The 23,551-nt window shown below is 54.3% G+C and overlaps 1 protein-coding gene across 4 annotated transcripts in view; it reads left to right on the forward strand.

Annotated features, from left to right (window-relative positions):
- Positions 1-1,223: 1,223 nt before the first annotated feature.
- STARD10 (StAR related lipid transfer domain containing 10) overlaps positions 1,224-23,551 on the forward strand; it is a 29,703-nt gene continuing 7,375 nt past the window's right edge. Inside the window, exons 1-2 of one of the 4 annotated variants that reach the window (XM_037068611.1) lie at positions 1,224-1,247; positions 5,192-5,502. In XM_037068611.1, coding sequence (XP_036924506.1) covers positions 5,296-5,502 — 207 coding nt within the window. In that variant the 5' untranslated portion in view covers positions 1,224-1,247; positions 5,192-5,295. Of the gene's footprint in view, positions 1,248-3,930; positions 4,036-4,565; positions 4,805-4,858; positions 4,882-5,191; positions 5,503-23,551 lie in introns of those variants that run through there. The other 3 variants (XM_037068608.1, XM_037068607.1, XM_037068609.1) reach the window with 3 other exon arrangements.

Below are 23,551 nucleotides of genomic sequence, written 5' to 3' on the forward strand. Positions count from 1 at the left end.
CTTTTATGAATTTGTTTGTGCCAAACGGATGACATATGCCGAGATCTCAAACGCTCTGGAGAATAACAGTTTTGCAGCTTCTCTTATGCACTTGAAATTAGGTGGGAATATAAGGAAGATTAGCAAAAGCAAGGCAGGGATGGGGTTACAGAACAGCTAACAGACCACGTGCTCTCTTGAGGGTCAACACCCCCTTCCAGGGAGTTACATCTGGCATTTCAAAAGCGTGTTTGCCTAGATGCACAGGAACAATGGACAGGGCTGGCTCAAAACTTTTCACTAAAGAATTTATGGCGCATGACTGCCCACCATGACTTGTCCAGTTAGAAACATATAATCTGATCACCCTGTGAGGTTACTGTCCATAGAAGAACCCCCATTTTTTCCGTCCACAAGCCACAGAGGCCGATGAGGGGACCGGTGAGCACCTGAGCATGCTTGCACGTCAAGGCTTTGATGTGATTATGGCAGTGCCTCAGGTGTAGGGCTGACAGATTTAGTGAACACTTGGGACATACTTACAGTAAAAAAGGATTCTCTGCTTATCTGGAAATCAAATTTCATTACGCTTCCGATGTTTTATCTGGTGACTCTGCTTCCTGACCCAGCGGGCCCAAGCGCACCTGCCTGTGGCTGGATGGCTAAGAGAGAGACTGAGACAGTGTGTGGCTGTGTGGGACTGTGACAGGACATCGGTGTGATGGTGTGTTGGCTGTGACAGAGTCACCAGGAAGACCGAGGATGTGGGTGACTGACTGTGCGCCTCTCTATAACTCCCTCGGGCTCTCACAGCTGCCTCCATCCAGGGTTTGAGCTGTTTGCTGAGGGAGGCCCAGCAGGGGCAGGAGACCTGCCCTGGGCAAACACTTAGATCCGGCTCAGGAAGGGACTAGGATGCAGAGCCTATTGCCACCGGCCATCAGATTGTAAAGGACCTGTCCTTCTCAAGGCCAAGCCAGCCCTGGGGGCCTCAGAGTGCTCTGCCCTGGGCCTTTCCTGGGGTCCTATGGAAACTGCTCTCCACTCTGCTACTTCCTGGTGACATCACACAGGTCACTGCCCAGCCTTCTAGAACAGTGCCTCCCAGGTTACTGCCCTGTTGCTCTAGGCAACCTGGAAATTTTCTCCACCCAAACCAGCAGGGGCTCCCCCAGAGGAGGGGGTAAGGGGAGAAGGGACATCAGTGAGGGCCTTCTCCTCGTCTCCAGAGGGACATGAAGGCAGCCAGCCAGCCATCCAACTAGATGGTAAGTAGGAAGGACGCTAGCCAGAGTGGGGGCCTTGGGGCTGAATCTTGAGGCAAAGCGAGGGTGGTGACTATGTCAAGGTTGCCCCCAGGGTAGTGTAAGAGCTAGGAGACCTGAAGTCTTGCCTCTACTTTGTCCCTGCTGGCTGGGCCTTTGTTTCTCTGTCTGGGCAGTGAGGGGCTGGGGCTGAAGGACAGTGGTCTGAAGGTTTTAGTTCTGATGGGGACCCAGTTGGGGGGGGGGGGTTGAAGGGAATGCTAGGGACTAGGCTGTGGTTGGCTCCAGCAGCTGCCTGCCCCTGCTCCACTGGCTTTCAGGAAGCAATGCACAAAGTCTCTTGAGAATTTCTCCAAGTGAGCCCCCGATCCCATTCCAGGAGTCATAGACCTGGGGCACCAAAGGTCCCCATATGGGCTCTGACTTGCTGTGTGATTCAGGAGCGTCCTGTGCCTCCAGGGGACTCAGTTACTCTCTCTGTGAGGGGCATGCGTAAGACCCAGTGCCTGCTCAGCACCCTGGGTAACAGTTCCTCACATTCCCTAGTCACCTCTCAGTTTTCTAAACACCTTCTCCTCGGGAACACACTCCTGCCTTCCACACCCACTCTGACTCCTGCCTGGTGATGCCCATTCTGGGGCGGGACCCGGACAAGAGAGAGACCCGGGCCCTGACCTGGCGGCCCAAGGGGCACCTCCATCCACTTCCTGTGGAGGGGCCAGTGGCTGGGAATGGGGCTGAGGGGCAAAGCAGGCTCACACTTTGTCAGCTTTTTCCACAGTTGATTTAACCTTTCATGAGAGTATTAACCATCATATCTAGACGTTGTTATCTGAACACTTCCTGTTGAAAACTTGCCATTGTAGGATAGTTTATTCCTCCCTCCCACCCCCTGTTATATATTTTTAATTACTTATTTGGGGATGAAACTGACACACTACCACTCTTTGCAATGATTCTCAAAGAAGTAGGTATTACTGTTCTAGAAGCTCGGAGAGGACATGCCACCTGCCCTTGGTCACACAGGTAGGAAATGGTGGGCACATAGTCAGGATTCGAATCCAGGTCCACAGGCCTCCTGACTGCCAGATGGCAGGAAGCGGGGTTGGCTGAGGCCTAGGACTCCTTCTCAGGCTCCTTCTCCAGGTCCCCTCCCAGCCTTCCTGGGTTCACTCTTCAGTTCTTGTGCAGATCCTTTTAGCTGCTTGGGAGTATTTGAGACAGGATATGAATCTGCTTTGATCCTGGCATGTTTGGGAAGCTGTCATAAACCCCTGAGCCAGAGACATCCAAGTTCCTGGGCGGAGGTGCTTGCAAAAGCAAATTATTGATGAGTAGGATGGGGAGAGATGCTCCTCTGTCCACCCACTGGCCAGTTAGCATGGCCTGAGCCCATCACCCAGGGTTGAGCCCAGAGCATGGCCATCCAAGCCCAGGGATACCAGGTCACCCACCATTTCTGACCTAAGACTGAAAAGCTTCATTCTTGGTTAATCCTAACATTAGGATTTGAGTGATGGTTTGGTATTTCCATCTGCATTTCCCTGTCTGCCTAAGAATGGCAACTCTCTGGGTGTGGGAAATCCTTTTATCAGTCTGCCCTCATTATTCCCTCTTGCTGTTTATCATCCCAGCCTTATCAGTTACCCTGGACTGGGTGATAGGCATGAAAGGTTTACTGCCCTGGTGCCTGGGGACAGCTAAAATGTGTGTTTTGGGGCCCTCAGAAGGCAGCAGCCACCAGGTCTGTGCTTCCCTCTCTTTTCCTTGTGGCAGATCCTAGAGGCTACTGCTCACAAAGCTGGCTCTGCTTACTTGTCTTTGTGTCTCCCACAAGCCTGAGTGTGAAGCTTTCAGACAAAACCACTGAGGCCAGGGGAGGGGCAGTGACCTGCCTAGAGCTGGGGTGGAGGCAGAGGTCTCCTGAGCCCAGAGCCAGCCCGCCTGCCACCGGCTCCCTAGCACTTAAAGTCTGTGGTTTAGGAGGGGAGGGGTGATTATCTGCCATCCATACTGCAGATCTAAAGTCTCACCAGGGGCCTGAAACTCACTTTACAGGATTTCCTCTATAGAATACCATCTATAAAGGGACTTGATGGCAAGGAGTCACTTGCCATCACGTCCCTGCTCACCACTACCACTTTTGAAACATCTCAAAGCCTGAAGCTCCTCAGGAAGAAACACCTGTATTTGCAAACCCATTGAACCCACTGTGATAGCTCCTCATCTTCCTCTAGCGACTTCAGGAGAAGCTGTTCTGTCCCAGAGCTCTAGGATGGTGAGGCTAGGAGGATACCCGTTCTGATTGCCTCATTTTACAGGTGGGAAACTAAGGACCAGAGCAGATTGGCAACCAGAGCAGAGCAGAGAACCTTGTGATGGGAGGAGTCCGAGACCTGGGTTCTGGACAGGATGGGGAAGTAGGACATACTGTGTGACACTGGGCAAATGGTGGGCACTTGTTGGGCACTGTTAGTTGCCCATCACTCTGTGGTCAAGGGACAGTCCCTGGGGTCAGTGAATGTTCAGCCTTGGGCCCTCTGCCACACGGGACAGGCCTCAGAGAAGTTGAATTATTGACTTCAGTTCACACAGAGCAGGTGGCGGCCGAGCTGGCACTAGGACCCAGAGGGCAGATAGCAGCCTCCCAGGCTGAAAGGGGTGGCTAGAGGGCTGGTGGACGTTATCTCCCTATGGCTATGGAGCATGGACAGCTTTGCCTAGCAAGGGACATGGAGCCCCAGTGCTCAGGAGCCAGAGGCTTTTGAGAGCCTAGCCTAGTCCATGCGAGGTGTGTGGACACGCACACGGGTGCTCAGGAGGGGTGGTGGTGGACAAGGGCCAGAGTCTCAGGCTGGAGGGGAGCCTGGTTAAAGCTCCCAGACAGGAATGGAGATTTTGCCAGCCTGTCAACCTTGAGGATAGTGGTTGGTCAGGAACGCAAGCTGTGGGCATCTCTGAGCTGCTCTTGATTGTGGTGGGGTGTGTGTGCCCATCTTTGGGTCTCTGGGGTGTCGTTTGGCCGGGGGTTCTCCGTGTTCTGGAGTCAGCATGCCTGTGTGTAAGTAGGTTGTTGCAGAGTTGTGCACCTGTGAGTATGGGAGGCGGGTGGAGGGAAGAGGTTCACAATTACCTTCCAGACTCTCTATTCTAGCACCTCATTTCTCCTCTTCTCAGAGCCCGCTCTAACTTAGCCCCTCCCAGCCCTGTTTCCAAACAGTGCCTGTGCACGGGTCTTGGTCGGGTCAGGTCCCCTCCGGGAGGGCGGGGAGGGCGCTAGGACCCTGCGGGGCGGGGCGGGGCGGGGCTCCGAGCTCCGTCCGCTATACCTCCGCAGCCTGGAAAATACCGAGCTCCAGCGAGCGGTGGCCCCAAGCCCCCGAGCCTTGCCCGGAGGGAGGGGCGCGCGGGGCGGGGGGCGCGGGGCGCGGGGAGGGCCGAGCGGCAGGACCCACTGCTCCTCCCCCCGACCCCTTGCGTTGTCCCGGTCGCCGGGGCAGCGGCAGCGCAGCGGCTGCGGCGGTACTCGCACCTCGGCCCCGGCGGAGCAGCGGGCACAGGTGAGCTGCGGGCCGGCGAGCGTTCACCCCGCCGGCACCCCGCCCCGTGCACTTTCCGCGCCGGCGCTGCTGCCAGAGTGAGTTGAGCAGCCCCGGCCAGCACCGCGCGGACACCTCCGGACCGTCCGTCACCTCGGTCCTGGCCTCCCCCGGGACCCGACGGGCTCTCGCAGCCCCTCCCCCCCACACTCGACACGCAGCCCCCACTCCGGCCCCAGGGAGGTCGGGGCTCACTCCTTGGGGATGCCCCCAGTGACTGCTCTTCGCCGGTTCGCCCTCCCCAGGGACCAGCCCCTACTCATCTTGAACTCTCCACCGCCCAGGACCCCGGACAGCCCCACCCGAACCCCCAGCGCACTGACTCCGGTCCCCAAACCGGTCTTGCAGGTCCCAGGAAGGTGGCGTCAGCATCTGCAGCCGCGTCGACATAGTTGGAACCTCCGCGGAGAACCCAGGAGAGCCGGACTAGGACCAGGGCCCTGGGTTTCTCCATGGAGAAGTCGGCGGCCTCAACAGAGCCGCAGGGGCCTCGGCCGGTCCTGGGCCGGGACAGCGTCCAGGTGCCCGACGACCAGGACTTCCGCAGCTTCCGGTCAGAGTGTGAGGCCGAGGCGGGCTGGAACCTGACCTACAGCAAGGCCGGTGTGTCTGTGTGGGTGCAGGCTGTGGAGATGGATCGGACCCTGCACAAGATCAAGGTAGGGTTGCGCTCCTGCACGTGCAGCCTCACCACCTCCGACAGGGACTCTCCTGGCCCTCCCTCAGAGCCTCAGACACCTGCTTGTACATTTCAGAACAAGCCTCTTGCCAGGAATCTGGAAGAGACACAGTTTGTTCTACAAGCCCCCATCACACAGATGGGCCAACTGAGGCCCGGAGAGGGGGTGTGACTAGGCTTGTAGTTCAACAAACTGAATCCAGGCTTCTGCATGCCCCTGCCTCATCCAGAGAAGTGGACCGCTGCCAGGCCCGTCTAGGAGAGTGACTCCCTCAGGGACCCCTCTGCCCCCACTAGCCTTCACCTGGTACCTGATCTGAGTCATTCAAGGTGGGAGACTGAGCCTGTCTCCCCTGGTTCTCTCATTCTGAGCTGTGTCTCTTTCCCTACTCTCTGCACACTTGGCTGCCAGGGACCTGATTCCTTCCTGTCTGGTACCCTGCTCTTCCCCCTTCCCTCCCTGTCTGCTTCCTGAGTCTCCTGTAGGGACTCAGGATTGAGGCTGGCAGGTCCTGAAGGCAGGGCTTGGATGTGCCTGCTTTACTCAGGGCCAGCCTTGGGGGTGAGCTGGGGGGTGAGGGTGAGGAAAGAAGAGTCAGGGCACACAAGCCCCTTCATAGCCATCAACCCCATTCCTCATAGCCCCATGATTTTTCTCTTTGCCTCATCAGGACAGGCTTAGGGTGTGGAACCCCATGAGCCCACCTCTCCTGGGGCACTAGACAGGGCACAGGCTGGTGAAGGCTCTGGTCCAGAGGCATCAGTCGCTGCCCCTAGCACATCTGGCTTTGTGTGAGTGCCACATGTTGAGGGGGGTTGGTCTCCCTGAAGTGGGCTCCTGGCAGTAGGCTGCCCTATTCCCTTGCCTCTTCCTTTGTATGTCCTTCTGGAACTGTGAAGGTGTGTATTCCTGTTGCAAGGGATGGTGGGTCAGGGCCTTGGACTCAGACCTCCCGCCCTTCCGGCACTCCAGCCCCTCTTGTCTGGGCCCTTCTCTCAGACTTAGCTCAGGCATCTTGGTCTCATCCCCGGAGATGTCTGACCCTCTGTTGTCTCTGACCTTGTGCCTTTCTGATCCCTTCTGTCTTAGTCATTTACAGCTTCGTCCATCTGTTCCCATGTGGCCCTCTGGCTCACCCTGTCTGGTTTCCCTTCTCTCCTCTATGACTCTGAGATCTGGTTTTCCCCGAGACTCTCTGCCCAGGCCTGAGGACCGTGGCTCAAGGACCTTCCCCGGGAGCCTGACCTGTGTCTGAGCCTGAGGCGCAGGGAAGGGGAGGGCAGCTGGTCTGTGCCGGCTTGGTGCTCACTGAAAACAAGGAATAGGTCCTACCCCAGTTTGTGTCTCCTGCACCCAACACAGACAGAGCAGGGATGGTGGTTGAATGAAGGATGGGATGAAGAAGGGAACAAACTGAACAACTGAACAAAAGGTGAACGAGGTTGTTATGAGAACAAGGTTGTTTTCCTGACCCTGACCTGGGAAAGGCTCAAGGATGGCTGCATGGCGGGGTGGGGAGTATAGTTTCCCCACCGCACTGGCTCTCCACAGGGGGAAGGGGAAGATCTGAACTGAGTCCAGTACTCCCACCCTGTGTCAACAGGGTGGAGCTTCCTCCTCCATCTGGCTTGGTTAATGAATAAACCAGCCCAGTTCAGGACTGGAGTTGATGGTCTGGGGGCGAGACCACCACTACAGATCAGGCTTGCCCGATAGCCTTCCTTGGGGGTGGAGGGGACCTGGAAAAATCAGGGTGTTGCAGGCTTGTGGTTGGGGCAGTCACCCACTCTGGCAGCCAGGACCCTGACGCTTCTTCCCTCTCAGACAGAGCAGAGACTGGAGGTGCTGAGGGCCCTTGGCAATCCCCTGTTTCATACTCCCCCCTCATGGGGTGCAAGCGAGGACGCTGAGGCCCAGAGAGGGACAGGGGCCAGCCCAGGGTCATATCCAAGTTCTAGCATAGCTGGGCCTGGAACCCAGATATCCAGCCTCTCAGCCTAGCCCTTTCTGTCTTATTTCTCTCCCAGTTGCTGCCCTCCAGATCTGCTCCCTCCAGTGGGGTGAGGGTTGGGACTGTAGGTTGAGCAGAACTGGGATGTCATGTACCCCACTCCCGATCCCCTAGCACAGTCAGATGGAGCTCTGGGAGATGGGCAGAAGTCTCTGACCTGCTCACCCCTAAAATTTCACCCCTAACCCTTTCTAAGAGTTCCTGTTTTGAGCCAAGCATTTTTCTCCAGCATCTAATGTACCCTCAGTCTAGTCTTAGGCAGTAGTAGGCTCGTTTCCATGCCACAAAGAAACTGAGGCTAAGAACTGTGACCTGAGGCTGCAGGGCAGCTGGGTAGAACCCAGGCCAGACTGGCTCCAGAGCCTCAACCCCTCTCTGCCTGGGCTCACATCTTAGTCAACGTTATGGCGTTTGACCCCATCAATAACCCTGTGAAGGACACTGTGTTCTCATCCCATTCTCTTGATAAATGAGAACGCTGAGGCACAGAAAGGGGCATGGCTTGTCAAGGTCACACAAGCAGGTCTGAAGCCAAAGTCCCAGAGCTGATTGGGTCACTCCTGGAGGCTGGAACTCAGTCAAAGTGTTTGTTGAACTTGTACCCGCTCCCCACTTCCCCAGCCTTCTAGGCCCACCCCCTGAGCTGGGAAAGCCATCTGCCCCCTGGACGGGCCCTGTACTGGTAATCACAGGGTGGGGTATGGATCCGGATCTGCCTATCTATTTACCTGATTGATTTTCTCCATCTTATCTCCCTCCCCCCAGACTTATCTTCTCCTACCTCTATGTCCAGAGGTCCCTGGATGCCACTGTGGCGCTGGGCCCGGCATTCGGTGCCAGGACAACGGGAAGGGGTTGCTGGAGGCCCTTTCCCTCCCTTTGGCCTCCAGCCCGGCCTGGCCCAAGGCCCGTGCTGTTCTCTGGGCACCGGAGAGGAGGCAGACACCACCTCCTGGGAGGTCAGGCCCTGTCCCAGAGGCAGATGTTGAACATGCATCCTGGTCCGAGGCAGAGGGCAGCCTGGAACCTGAACCCAGGTCTCTCAGTATCCAGGCCAGGCTCCCTGTGACTCCGGCAGTGCTGCAAGAGATGGGAATCCAGAGGGCTTGTCAGTCAGTCAGGGCCAGCTGAGCAAGAGGTTGGCGGCTTCCTGGCTGTGCTGTCCTCTTCTGTGTGTGTGACAGTGGGCACATCCCTGCCCCTCTCTGAACTGTCTGTCTTTCTGTGTCATGGGGCTCTCTTGGCCCCAAGAGCCTCTGGACTCAGTGTTTGTGCTGGGGCCTGTGGGAATGGAAGGAGGAATGGGGAACAGAAAGCAGGAGAGGGCATGGCCTGCCCAGCCCTGCCCTGGATGCTGCTGTGCTCAGGTTCTCCAGTGCTGCTGTGTGCCTCACCCAGTGCTTGGCTGCACGTCTGAGAGGGAGGCAGAGAAAGAGACCTGGCCCTTGTCCTCATAGGTTTTCAGACCCAAGTGGGGAGAGGAGTGACAATTCCAGGTGACCCCTGTCTACTCATAGAGCAGGCAGACCCCAAGGCAGGAGTGGGCCCCGTGGGAAGGGGCTTGAGGGGCTTGGTGGCTGGAGTAGGGTGGGTGATCTCTTGGGGGAGTGTGGCTAAGAACCTGAGGCTCCTGTTGCTGTAGGAAGCTGTGTGGCAGGCACCTGTCTTCTCTGACTTCCTGTCCTATGGCTCCTCCCCTTTTCCTTGGAGAAAGCTCCAGTCCTCACTGCCCTGTCTCACTATCCACCTGCTCCCCACCCCCCACTCAAGCCAGTGCTCAGTCCTGTCAGCTCTCAGCACCCTATTCTCTCTGCCTTTGAAATGAGGGGTCAGGGAATCATCTCAGGGATCTCCAAGGGCCCTCTTCGCTCGTACAAGTCTGTGAGACTCAGAGGGTCATGGGGAAGGGGTGGGCAGGGGCAGGGCGGGGTGTTTGGTCTTTCTACTGGGTCTTCACAACTGTCCTGTGGCATAGGTCTTACTAAGCCCATCAGACAGATGTGGAAACTGAGACTCAGCAGGAATTTACTTGGGCAAGGCCAAATAGAGAGTGGCTGAAGCAGGATCAGAACCCAGGTCCTTGAGTTCAAGGCTGAGACCTCTGAGGCTGGGATCGCTCTGCTCCCTTGGGCCTTTCTGTCTCCAAGACCTCATGGCTCATAATTTTCTCTCTGCCGACTTGAGTCTTGCTGTGCTGTGTCACTCTGGGAGGGCATCCTGGAGGGGACCCAGCTGGGCACAAGCCCAGTCTTTGCTGTGTGATCTTGGGGGTTATTTCACCTTTAGAGTTAGTTTTCTTATCTGTGGTGGCAGAGGTGGGAGTCAGTGTGGTTTTAGGGCTTTGCATTGGGTGAGTTTAGGTGCATGGTGGGCCTCTGTCCCCTCTGGGCCTCAGTTTCTCCATTTCTACAGGAAGTTGCTGGGAAGGTGGTTTGTAGAGGCCATCCTGGCCTTAGGCCATGGTAGGGGGCTCTGGACACAGAGATAGCTAAGGCCTTGCCAGCCTTTAGGTGTGTGTGTGGGGGCGGGGGGCTCAGAAAGGGAAAGGTCAGGAATGGCTGGAGGCTTTAGAGAAGGCTTCCTGGAGGAGGTATCTGGGTCCGTTAGAGGCTGTAGGTGAGAGAATACTGGGTCCAAAGTGCCAGCCACATGGCCATAGGCAGGTTGCTGCCCCTGCCTGGGCTTTCGCTTCCTCATCTGTCAAATGTGGATGGTAGTGCTGCCCTGCTTGTCCCAGGCATTTTCATTCATTCACTCACAAATTTAGTGGGCATTCATTTATGGCACCTCTGCCTGGCCTTGTGCTGGAAGTTGGGAACAGAGAGGGGAATCAGACTTGAGCCTTGCGCTCAGGGAGCTCCCTGTTTGGGTGCTGAGGCAGCCACTTGCCATGGGAGCTATGGAGACCCAGAGCGGGGCTGTGAATCAGCCTTGGGGGCCTGGGAAGACGTCACAGAGAGGGAATGCTCGGGTGATCCCTTTTGAACTGTGTGGAGGATGAGGCACATCAGTTTGATAGTGCTGGGAGCTGGCCATGCAGAAGAACAGCTATGCAAAGGAGGCAGGAAACAGGGAAGTGCATTAGGAGAACTGCAGGTGATTGGTGTGGGGCTTGGATCTCGGCGCTGGAGGTGTTGAGAGAGCTAGAGTAAGGCCCCTAGGACTTGGATCCTGGAGCCCTTGGCGTTTCAGGGGAGGGTTTTACATAATGCAGTGGGAGGAGGAGGCTACTGCTGTATTGTCTGGACAGAGGGCCTGAGGCCTGCACTAAAGGAGACGCTGCTGGAATGGAGTGGCGGGATTGCATCCAGAGAGAGTTGGGAGAGACAAAGGATGGGACATGCCGGTCACAGGACAACTCTTTGCAATGTGCCAACTAGGGAGTGTTATTCAGGTTGAGGTGTGGATGTGCAGCCCCCTTGGTGCCTTTTGGGGGACAAAGAACCCTGTGAATGGGAGTAGGGCAAGGGGTGGGGTGGGTGCCTCTAGTCAGTGTCCCCTGGGGCCAGAAGAGCCCCCAGCGTCCAGGCTGGCTCTGTGCCCAGCTCCCCAGGCTCTGGCTTTTAAATTTTAACGAGCCTCAGCTCAGTTTCCAGTTGAAAGTCTTTAAAGTTTCAGGAGATAAGAGAAAGGAGGGAGTCCAAGAGACAGACGGGTCTAATTTCTTCCCCCTGTCCCCACGCCTGGCTGGGCCACCTGGAGCCAGAGTTGAGGCTCCATGACTCCACGCATAGGGCACTCTTTGGGGATCTGGGACCTCCCTGGGCCACTCTAGCCTGTTCCTGAGGGACCGGTGGCCACAGGCCTGGGTGCCAGGTTGCCACCGACAGAGACAGGGATGGAAACCCTCTTCTAGCCATGACCCCTGACCTGGGCAGATGCGCATGCTCCAGCAACAGGTGGGAGGAAAGCTGCTCAGACCAGGTGGCAGGCTTGAGGTGCCTCCCGTTGTCTCCTCTGGCAGTGCTGGGGCTGGCGTTGACACGCTGGAGCCCCTGGAGCTTCAGAAACACAGGCAGTGGAAGAAAGTAGCAGGTCCAGAATTTAGTGGTGGGTCCCACACCAAATGCGGGCTCCTCTCACCTGTCATTAAAGAGAGCCTGGGGCAGGTGGCATGTGGCACGTGGCACGTGGCACAGGGCAGCTGGAGCAGTTCTCTAGGGCTTTAGCTTAACTCTTGCCTCCCTGCCTCTTGGCCTGGGCTCCCTGCAGGCAGGTACTTGCTACCTGTGGTGTCTCTAGAATCTTCGTGTCCTGGGGCAGGAGAACAATGCTTGCACATGTACACCCTGCATTCCCCCTGACATACAGGGAGTGAGGAGGTGAGTACCCATGCAGGGCCCAGGCCATTTAATTTCATCCTTTTGTTGCACATCCTCCATCTTCCCTTGGTTCCCTGAGATCCCCTCTACCATCTCCAAGACCCCCCCTTCTCAGTCTCTGGACTCTCTCAGATTGCGTGGGACCAGGTATTGGGCCAGGGAGGTGCTGAAGTGGAGCCTGACAACCAGAGGGGATGGTATTCCCTTGTGTGTTTCCAACATTCAGTCATTCAACACATATTTATTGAGCACATACTATATGCCAAGTTTTGTGTTATATCCAGGAACTTAGTGGCAAACCAGACAGATTAGGCCCTGCTGTCATGGGTTTACATCTTGAAGGCAAGATAAGCAAAACAGAAGCAGGCAATAAGTAAACAAGACACCAGATGGTAGTTGTGTGCTTTGAGGACGACAGGACGGTGTGATGGGGGTTGTCCTGCCTTCTACATGTGGGCGTTCCGTGTGGAACTGGATTGTGGGTGACTATGTGTCCTTATTGAACACATGCCCCTGTGAGGTTGTGTGTGTGCCTCTGAGTGTGAAACTGTGTTTCTGTGTCTGGTGTTACTCTGCGTGTGAGTCACCCCCCCCCCCNTATGTGTTTCACACACACACCCCCCCCCCCCCACGGCAGCAGAGCTGTCTTTGATCTGGTTTTGTCTCCTCGGCTGTCTCCTGGTGGCTCCTGCCCACTGCTCTGTGCAGCTCTGACTCTGTGGAGGTTTCCCTCCCTGTCCCCATCCAGCCTCCTGGCCTGGCCCTGGGCCTCCTCTGGGTCTCAGAATGTCCCCAAGAGTATGTTTCCTATTCCTGTCTCTGATGGTTACTGCCTTTGCCATAATCCCTTATCCCTTTCCCCCATTTTTTTCTGTCTCAGTTGTTTATTCATTCAACAAACTTTTTATGCCTCCCACATACCCTGTCAGCTACTATGCTGTTGCTGGGGACCAGACACGGATTGGGCCAAGGCCCTGCTCTCAAGTCCTAGAGGGAGACTGGTGTGATAGCCCTCTGTGAGAGCTCAGGCCAAGGGAGGCCAGGGGCAGCAGGAGTCTGGGGGGAGGGACACGGAGGCCAGCAGGAGCCAGGCAGCAAGTTGAGAGGGTCTTGGTGAGTCCCTCAGGGAGATAGACTCCCAGGGGCAGAGGCATGGGCTGAGGGTAAGGAAAGAGTGGAGCCAGAGCCAGAGCGAGAAGGATGCTTTGCAGTTAGGGTTTGCTGAAGGCAGAGAGAGAGGCAGCAGAGTCTTTCAAGCTGCTCAGTGCCATCATTAGCTCTGGGTTTCAGAAAGCTCCCTGGCTGCAGGGGACAGATAGTCCTGGGAGCCAGGAGATGAGGATGTGGCTGCAGTATTCCAAGCAAGGATGGTTTGGGGGAGGAGGAGCTGCTGGGAAGGCCCTGGCTGAGTGGAGTCCCAGGGATGGCAGTGAGGGACGAGTCCAGAGCCTTGCCTGGGTTCCAGGCACAGGAGGGAAGCAGAGTGGAGCAGGCATTGGGGTAGACATGACAACAGTGGTGGACATGTGCATATGACAGGCCTGTGCGCTGTCTGGGGGCTGATCCCCAGGAGGCTGTTGAAGATGCATTCTGGAGTTTATTAGAGAGGGTTGGGGGCATTAGGCCACTGGCGGTCCCTGAAGCCCAGGGGGACATTTATCCAGTTTGTCTTTGTCTTGATGTCTGTGGGTCAGGCCTGGCCTTGTCTTATCTCTCTGGTCTCTTGTCACCCCCTCCCTTTTCTTCCAGGCCCACCCACTGTCTGCTTCTTCTCAGCTCTCCCTCCTCTGTCTGGTTTCCCCACCTCCCCCAGGGCTGGAGCGGGGCTGTAGACCAGGAGGTCAGCTTCTGAGCTGTCAGCAGGATGTTCCTCACTGCTGCAGAGCTGGGGCCTGCTGCTCATGAGCCTGGGGGATGGGGGTCCAGGTAGGCTGCTGGAGATGAGGGGGAGGGAGGAGGAGGGAGGCCCAGCAGCCGTGAGTCATTTAGCCCTGGATGGAGAGCCACAGAGGGCCCAGCTTGGTCTGCCTGAGCAGACCCAGGAGCAGAGGCAGGGAGCTCTGTCTCAGGGCGATGTAGCAGCATCTCCATGCCCTACCAGAGTCTCACTCAGATGGGCCCCACTTTTAGGGAGAAGATGGGTTATGGGTATATTATTTTATTTTTAAAAGTATATTTTATTCTCGTTGGAGAGAGAGAGGAGAAGAGAGATAGAAACACTGATGTGAGAGAAACATGGATCAGTTGCCACTCACATGCGCCCCAGTTGGGTATTGAACCTGCAACTTAGGCAAGTGGCCTGACCAGCAATCAAACCAGCAACCTTTCAGTTGCAGGATGATGCTTTAACCAACTGAGCCACAGTGGCCAGGGCAGGGGGTATCTGATTTTAGACCTCCTTCTTTTCAGAAGAGTGGGCTGCATGATCCGTCTGGTCATTTTTCAAATGGGAATACTGAGCCCGAAGGTGGGGGAATACTGAGCCTGAAGGTGGACCCTGCATTGGGCCCACCACACCACACCTGCTCTCCGTGTCCTTCCGGCTGCCCCCACTGCAGGCAGAGCCAGCCCTGACAGCCACACCCCTAGAGTGGAACCCCTAGGGACAGTCCTCCTCTGGCCAGGGGCTGGCCCCCTGGGATCCCCTGGTCCTCCAGAGAGCAGAGCCTGGTTCTTGGAGAACAGCTTTGGGGACGGACTTTGGGTCACAGTGGGTTCCAGGTTGTTCCTCCACTTCACCTTTCTGAGCCACTGTTTGTAAATGGGCCTAATCTTCCCTCCTAGGTAATTGAGAGGATAGGACTCAGTGAATTTGCAAAGCCCCTAGCACGGAGCAGGGGGCCAAGCTGGCACATCATTCACATTTGCTGAATGGATGAGAGGATGAACAGCCTGAGGCACCCAAGGGACAGCTCCATTTCCTCCAGCTCTATCCTCATTCACTCAGGTTACTGCATGGAACTGTGTGAGCCCTCGAGGCCGTTTCCAGGCCCTGGGCTCGTGACAGCGCCTCTGCCGGGAGTCTCTTCCTCCTTCTTACGTGTGGGTGCCATCTGCTTTCTCTTCATCCCTTAGGACTCCACTTAGGTGCCCCTCCCTGAACCTTCTCCCCCAGCTGCCCTCTGTCCTTGCCCCGACTGCCCAGGGTTGTCATGCCTGTGCCCTGGCCGGAGGGTAGAAGGGCCCTGACTCCCTCTGGCTCCACTTCCAGCCCTGCCGTGAGATGCAGAGCATTTCCAAAGTGACTGAGTGTCAGCATGGGCAGCCTCAGGCCCCATCTTAGCCGAGTCCCGGCTTCCATGTCCAGGGAACAAGGACCTTGGGATTCTGGACATTCTTTTTTATTTTTATTTTTAACCTCCCCTGAGGACATGCTTATTGATTTAGAGAGAGAGAGGAAGGGAGGGACAGAGCAGGCGGGGAGTGAGAGACAGAGAGACATGGATGTGAGAGAGAAACATTGATCGATCGATTGCCTCTTGTATACGCCCTGACCCTGACTAGGGATCAGCCCTGCAACCTAGGCATGCACCTTGACCAGGAATCACCCCTGTGACATTTTGGCATGTGGGACAATGCCCAGTCAACTGAGCCACCTGTCCAGGGCAACTGGACAACATTCCAAACTTAGAAAAATTCATATATAGTTTCTATATCTTGTATAAACTACATTGTATCAACAGTAACAAGAATCCAAAAATGAAAAATAAGTCACCCAGAGTCTTAATTTCTGTGTAAAACTTTTTCTCTGTTCCTTCTAGCTCTTATTCAAGGGTGTAGATAATTTATACATAGTTTAGACCAGCAATTTTCAACCAGTGTGCGGTGGTACACTGGTGTGCCACAAGAATTTTTGAAATATGAATAAATATCTGACTATTTAGTTAGGGGCACTGCCCTCTTTTCCCTTAGATTGTCAGATAAAACAATGACAGCAGCCAGCACAATAGCTGTCTGCTGTGAATAAACCAAATTTTTTTGTCAGATCAGCAAAAAATATATGTCTTGGTGTGCCGCAGAATTGTAGTAATTAGCGTGTGTGCGCGCCATGAGATGAAAAGGTTGAAGATTGCTGGTTTAGACTGTGGCACCGGTAGGGGTTTATACCCTCCTTTTCTCATTCAACTTTGCATCTGTGAAAGTCCCTCACAACGCAAAAGCGTCGTTAATTCGCGAACTTTTCCAGCAGCCGCCCTTGCTGGGCCTGTCCTGGGTTTTGAGGCTTCAGAGCCGGCTCAGCCCCTGCCCCTGCCTCCGCAAGGGGGGAGCCCGCAGTACTCCGAAGCTGGCAGCAGTTATCAAGGGGATGTGTCATTCTTTTCTTTAACTTTTGGTTTAGGTTTGTTGTTTTTTTTTAATCTTACTGTTGTTTTATTACAGTTGTCCCAATGTTTCCTCCATGGCTCTCCCCTCCCCCCTCCCCCCCCATTCCCATGGTCGTCCTCACCCTGCTGTCCATGACATGGGTCATCCATACATGTTCCCTGACTAGACCCTTCCCCTTCTTTCCCCCTGTCCCCCTTCCCCTCCTCTCAGGTCACTGTCAGTCTGCTCATTGTTTCCATGCTTCTGGTTCTGTTTTGCTCATTTGTTTTGTTCATTAGATTCCTGTTAAAGGCGAGACCATATGGTGTTTGTCCTCACTGCCAGGCTTATTTCACTTAACATAATGCTCTCCAGTTCCATCCATGTTGTCTCAAAGGGCAGGAGCTCCTTCTTTCTTTCTGCTGTGTAGTATTCCATTGTGTAAATGTACCACGTTTTTTGATCCACTCATTTACTGATGGGCATTTAGGCTGTTTCCAGCACTTGCTATTGTAAATAATGCTGCTATGAACATAGGGATGCATAGGTCCTTTTGGACTGCTGTTTCAGGATTCTTAGGGTATAATTCCAGCAGTGGAATTGCCAGGTCCCAAAAGGCAGTTCCATTTTTAGTTTTCTGAGGAAACTCCATACTGTTTCCCACAGTGGCTGCACCAGTCTGCATTCCCACCAACAGTGCACTAGGGTCCCATTTTCTCCACAACCTCTCCAACATTTGTTTTTTGATTTATGATGGCCATTCTGACCAGTGTGAAGTGGTATCATTAAGGTTTTAATTTGCACCTCTCTGATGACTCATGATGCTGAGCATCCTTTCATATGTCTCTGGGCCCTTGTATGTCCTCCTTGGAGAAGTGTCTGTTCAGGTCCTTTGCCCTTTTTTAAATTGGATTGTCTTCCCAGTGTTGAGCCATATGAGTTCTTTATATACAGAGTCCAGCACAAATAATGATCCTTTTTCATTACAAAATCACAAGCACGTAATTCTGTAACGTAACAATATCACATCCAAGCACACCATATGACATTTTAGGCAAAATGTTCAACTTAAAACTATAAATTATTATACCCATATTATTACTCTTTTCAACCACACCCAAGCAGCCATTGCTTCGGCCAGATCCTGTCTTTTGGAGATCAAACCCTGGTCTGAAGTATCATTGGCAAATATGTTTTCCCATACGGTTGGTTCTCTTTTCATTTTGATGGTTTTCTTTAGCCGTGCAGAAGCTTTTTATTTTGATGAGGCCTCATTTGTTTCTTCTTTCCTTTATTTCCCTTGCCCCAGGGGATGTATCAGTGAAAATACTGCAGTGAGGGATGTCTGAGGTTCTCCTGCCTGTGCTTCTCTCTTGGACTTTCATGGTGTCACAACCTACATTTGTCTTTTATCCATCTTGAGTTTATTTTGGTGTGTGGGGTAAGTTGGTGGTCTAGTTCATAGTTGTGCACATACCTGACCAGATCTCCCAACACGATTTATTGAAGAGGCTATTTATACTCCATTTTATTCTCCTGTCCCCTTTGTCCAATATTAACTGACCACGGAGATGTGGGTTTGATGTGTCAAGCCTAACTCAGCCGGGCCCTGCTGGGGGGGGTGGGCAGGGTTGTTATCTGATACATGAGGTATTTTGCTCATTACAAGAGCAATAATGTTTTCATGAATATTGTAACAGAACTTTTTCTTATTTTGTTTTTTTTTTCCTGTGAGTATAAATTTTTGGTTCTGGTCCCAGGAACTAAGTTGAAAGATACATTTTTGTGATTTAAAACGTATTCACCAGAGTGTTTTTCAGGATAGTGAAACTCAGGTGCGCTGTCCCTCACCTTACCAGTTTTACCACACCTTCACAAGCAGTGGGTATTAATATATTTTTGCTAATTTACTAAGCATAGTAAAATTGGTACCTGAGTACAGTTTTAGTTTACTTTTCTTTAACTATCAGAACCATTGAAAATCTTACAACAAAGTCCTGGGGTGGCCCCTGAGTCTGTCTCGGACGTGCCTTAGCCCTACACCCCATTTTCTGAGGGTGACGGCAGCAGTGGTCATCAGCTTCAAGTGCCCTAGGGGTTTTCACAAGCATCCAGGAGTCTCGCTGACGCTTCCCCGATTTCCAGCCGCAGCACGCTGGAGGTCAAGAGAAGCTCCCAGGGGCACAGCCTCTTTGTTGGCTCACCTGTCCAGTCTGCTGTTCAGGCAACAGGTCTCGGCTAAGCTGTGCGGGCCCGGGGGTGCCAGGTGAACAAGGGGCCGCAGCACTGCAGGTGCATCCATGCATCCCAGTGTGTGCTGACAGAGCAAGGCAGGGGGTCTGGAGGGGTGGGCCCCAGCCCAACCTGCATAGTTTAGGGACAGGGCAGGCTGTCTGGACAGGGGTCAGCCGAGCCAAAGTTTGAAGACAAAATAGGACAGGAGCCAGCGAAGGAAGGTCCTGGGAGGGTCAGTCAGGCTGCTCTCCTCCTGCCCCTGCCCCACCACTGCTTCCCCCAACCCTGGTGTAGGTGCCTTTGTGCTGCTGTCGAGACGTCGAGACGTCGTAGGGCATGGAAGAAGGTCTTAGCGGGTCTCCCTCCTAGGGGCCCCAGAAACCCAGATGCAAGGGCAGGGGCTCTATCAGCCTGTCTCAGTGCTGGCCCTGTGGGCTTCGGGAAGGGCAGAGTGGAGGGCCCTGAAGCCAAGCAAGCAGGCGGTGGTGAGTGGGCCCTGGGTGGAGAACCCGGAGCAGGCAGGGAGGAGGAGTCCCTGGAGCTGGTCTCAGTGTCTCTCAGCCCTGGTCGGGCAGGGGGAGGGTGGTGTTTGGCCGTGGTTGTGAGGGTGGTGTGTGTGTTGGGGGGGTCTGTGCTGGGCCCTGGTGTCAAACGGCCACCCACCCCTTTCTTGTCAGTCTGCTTTGTGGAGAGAGAGGGGGCTTTTTTGTTGTTTTTAATGTTGTTCCTTGTCCCTGTATGTCTTGGCTGCCCTTCGGGGACCATAAGGAACGTGGTCCCCTGAGCAGGGCCTGAGAAGTCAGGAAGGCTGCCTGAGCCAGGGCAGGAGGAAGGGCAGCTGCTGAGGCTTTATGTCCAAGCCTCATTTAATCCTCACAGCTCTACTCTGAGGGGAGGATTATCCCTGTGTGAGAGATGGAGATACTGGGACTCAGAGCTAGAGTCTTTCCCCAAGCCTAGGGCCCCCAGGCAGGATGTGGCCAGGGCAGAGGCCTGTCTGACCCAGACAGCCCCTGCAACTACTGAGTAGACTGTAAGCCCGTGGGGCCTGGCTGGGCTTGACGGGGCAGCGCCTGGCCAAAAGGTTCTCAGAGGGGCTTCCAGGCACAGAGCTGCAGTGCCGGGAATGCTGGGGATTGGGAAAGCGTGGCCCTGCCTTTGAATCCAGTGAAGTCTGAGCATGGAGTCAGTGACCTCATTCAGATGAAGAACCTCTGGGCTTCGCCTCCCTGGTGAGCAAGCCCTCTGAATTCAATGAGCACTGCATAATAACCATCAATTAGCTCAGCCAGTCTCCAGTTGCAGCCGGGCCAGTCCTGCTTCCTGATGAAAGTAGCAGAATGTCCTGACACTTAGGGGTCAGGCACACTCAGGCTCTGGTTCTCTGCCTCACCACTGTTTAGCCATGCGGCCTTGGTCGATCATTACGACCCTCTAGCCTCACTGTCTGCGTCTATAAAATGGAAATGATGACACCCGCCGGGCATGCTGGGACGGTAAGAGATGGTTTCTCCACAGGATGCAGTTTGGTGTCCGTAACAGTTGGCAGAGGTGGTCTGGCCTAAATTTCAGCCCCTGCGGGGTCCGTGGTCCAGATGCTGCTGTCTCCTTTGTGGGACAGTAAATTAGTGACTTGAGCACATGGTAGTAGATATCGGGGCTGTGGCTGTTGCTTGGGCCTGTGATTGAGTTGATACTTAGTGCCTAGGAGGACTTCCTCTGATTTGAAATGGTTCTGCTGGGAAAGGGCAATTGCCTATTACTCCTTTTACCAAACTGCTGAAATGTACCATGGGAAGAAGTCCACACAGCCTGAGGGGTTGAACCCAAATGGGCCCATTACCCTTCTCTGGCCTCAGTTTCCCCAGTGGAACCCAAAGAGTCGTGGTGGAGGAGGGACTTTGGGATATGCTGTGTGCCCCACAGAGCCTGTGGGCAGGGATACTGGAGACCTACTGTGTGAGGTCTTGGAGTGGGAGCCAAACTGAAGTTCATCTGTCCATCTCAGTTTGCTTGTTGCTGCCCTGGCCTTTGGCCCTCAAGGCCGTACCACAGCCCCATGGGGGTGACCTGACTGACTTCTTTCTCCGTCTCTCAGGTCATCCATCTCCCTGGGTCCTGGGAGGTACTGCTGCCCACCCTCCCTTCCTCCCATTGAGACTCTCTAAGGCTGAACGTTAGGAAGTCTCCCAGAGAAGCACAGGCAAGGGGTGGGGGAGGGGGAGGGGAGAGTGAGACGCAGCTTAGACACTGGGCCCTGCTCTGTACATATTTAGTGAAGCCTCCAGGCCTTTGAACCCACCAGTCCCTGCTCAAAATGTCCTTTCTCCCCTTGTGGCAGTTCAGCTGCTTCTCCTTGGACACTTCCTCACCCTCTGCTCCCATGGTTCCCTCACCTCCGCCCGCCATCCCCCAACACTGCACTTTCTCTACCAGGATTTTGTGTCCGTGTCTTTCTTACCACCGAGCTCTCGGGCTCCTTCGGGGCAGGGCCCAGGTCCGGTTTGCCTCTGGGTCCATGCAGTTCAGTTCCAGTGACTGGAACACAGCGGACTCCCAAAAGTGGTGAGCGGATGGATGGAAGGAAGGGCAGGGCTGGGGCGAGGCAAGAGAGATGCTTAGGGCACAAAATAAAGGATGCACGTGTGACCTAGTCCTGGCCTGTGGGAAGGTGAATAGCTGCTGGAGGAAGCCCGCAGGAGTAATAACAGCTACTGTGTCTTGAGTATTTGTTGTGTATATTTGAGTATATTTTAGTATTTATGCACATTATCTCATTTAATGTAATCTTAACATCCCCATGCCATAGGTACTATTAGTATCCCTATTTTTCTTTCGTTTTTTAAAACAGATTTTATTTTATTTTTAGACAGGGGAAGGGAGGGGGAAAGAGAGGGAAACATCAATGTGTGGTTGCCTCTGGAATGCCCCCTACTGGAGGAGACCTACCCCACAACTCAGGCATGAGCCCTGCCTGGGAATCGAACTGGCAATCCTTTGGTTCGTAGGCCTGTGCTCAGTCCACTGAGCTGCACCAGCCAGGGCAGGTATCCCCATTTTTCATATGGGGAAACTGAGACTCAGGAGAGTTAAATCTTGTGCCCAAGGAGAGGATTGGAACTGGGATTGCCAGACCCAAAGTCTGCAGGAATCTCCCTGATGGCCTCTCCTTGATTGTGCAGTGCTTTTGTTCACTGCTCTGTGTGACTCAGGGTGCTGGGGGTGTGGGGTGGGGCCAGGGGTTCCGGGCAGTAACAGTTCTCCCCCTCGAGGGGTCTGGAGAGAATGGAGTGCAGGAGTCACAGTCTGTATTTACCCTGGGCCTTAGTTTCTCAGCTGTGAAATGGCTGCTTGTCAGTCTCCCTGCTATAACCAGGCTTTAACAGTGCGGCTCCTCCTGTTTAGTTCTGGATTCCAGGGGGAGCTCCCAGGTATTCGCCTGAAGTGACTGACTTGCCTAGGGCCCAATGGATGTGCTTTCCATGCATGGGGCCCATCCACTAGGTGCTCTCCAATAACTCACTCCTTCCCCCACGCACGCATCCCAAAGCTTCTTAGAATTACACCTTGTCTTTGCTGATGTGGCAGTCGGCCCTGCAGGCAAGAACAATGCTAGATGTAATTTACCGGTCTTGGCACAACCGCTCTGGCCTCCTGGGGCTGTGGAAAGAGCTGGGTTAGGAGCCAGGCCAGTCGCTGGGGATTGTGGGAGCCCATGGACACTCACTGTTCCGTAGACCACCACCCAGACCTAGTGTCCTCACCTGGAGGGCCACCAGAGCCAGGGCTCTTACCTTCCCAGTGCCCCGCCCCCTAGCAGGGCCATCCTTATTGAGAGTCTGCCACCAGCTGGGAAACCTTTGAAGTTTCCATCTGTATCTCAAAGATAAAATGTTATGCAGAGTTCACTCTCCACAGGTGCCCCATCTGTCTTAGGGCTCTGCGTGCTCCGCCCATGGCCTGCTGTGCCAGAGGGAGGCCTATGGTCCCGAAGCCACAACAGTTCTGATCCAGAGGTCGGATCGAGAATGGGCAAAACCCCAGCAGTGTGGGCCCCTGCTCAGTGTGCACTCAGCAGTGGCCGCAGCTGGGCCCTGGGCCCTGGGGCTGGCCTCAGGGAAGAGGCGTTCCCACAGAGCCTCATCCTGCTGTTATGGCCCCTCCATGCATGCACCGTCCAGCATAACACATCTGAGGACTTGCAAAGCCAAACCAGCTTCCCCACTTGGATTCAGAGTAGTTCTGGTTTCCTTAGGAGCCACACCTGAGTGCTCCTTGAGGGTCAGGAGTACAGGGAGGTCTGGTTTTGTCTGGAATCCCTGCTAGGCCGCTTTCCGGCTGCCTGACATGGGCAGGTCGCTCATGCTCCTGTGCCTCAGTTTTTTTATTTCGCAGCACAGGCACGACACCGCTCACACATTTGGAGGGTGAGTGTGTGTTGGGTGTCTGGTGCAGCACCCGGACCACCACGTGGCTGCTGACTAGAAGGTTGTCTGGAATCTCCTGGTGGTGCCAGGTCAGCCTCTGCCGGCTCCTCCCACGCCCCTCTCCCCTCACACCCCTCCCTTGGGGCTGTTCACACATGCACACACACAGACACACGCACTCACTCACTCACTCATGCACTCAGGTTCCATTAGTCTCATTAGTTTCATGAGTCAGTCTGATACAGCTCTTGAGTCTTTCCTTGACTTTTATGACCTGACTTAAAGGCCAGTTATTTCGTGCAAGTTCCTCATTTTGGCTTTGTCTGACTTGCCTTAGGATTAGATTTAGGTTATCCATCTTTGGCAGAAATGCCCCCCCATTGGTGCCTGTACTCTTTTCGCTGTGTCCTATCTGGCAGCACCCAGTTGCACCAATGATGCTCACTTACTGATCATTCTCAATGACGCTCATGACTATGACATTCACTTGGATCGCTTGTTAAGGTGGGATCTGCCAGGCTTCTCTGTCATGAAGTTACGCATTTTCTCTTTGTAATTAGTGTTTGATGGGAAGGTACCTTGAAACTATGTAAATACCCTATTGAGCATTCAATTTATTTTTTCACACCCGTGTATACTTTGGTTTCCTGTTTTATTCAGTGGAATACGATTTGTTACTATCATTATTATTTATTTTAATATCTGGGTGTCCCGCCTTTAGCCCATGG

Source organism: Sturnira hondurensis, unplaced genomic scaffold, assembly GCF_014824575.4.
Source record: "Sturnira hondurensis isolate 20B ecotype Veracruz unplaced genomic scaffold, ASM1482457v3 Scaffold0017746, whole genome shotgun sequence".
NCBI classification, from domain to species: Eukaryota; Metazoa; Chordata; class Mammalia; order Chiroptera; family Phyllostomidae; genus Sturnira; species Sturnira hondurensis.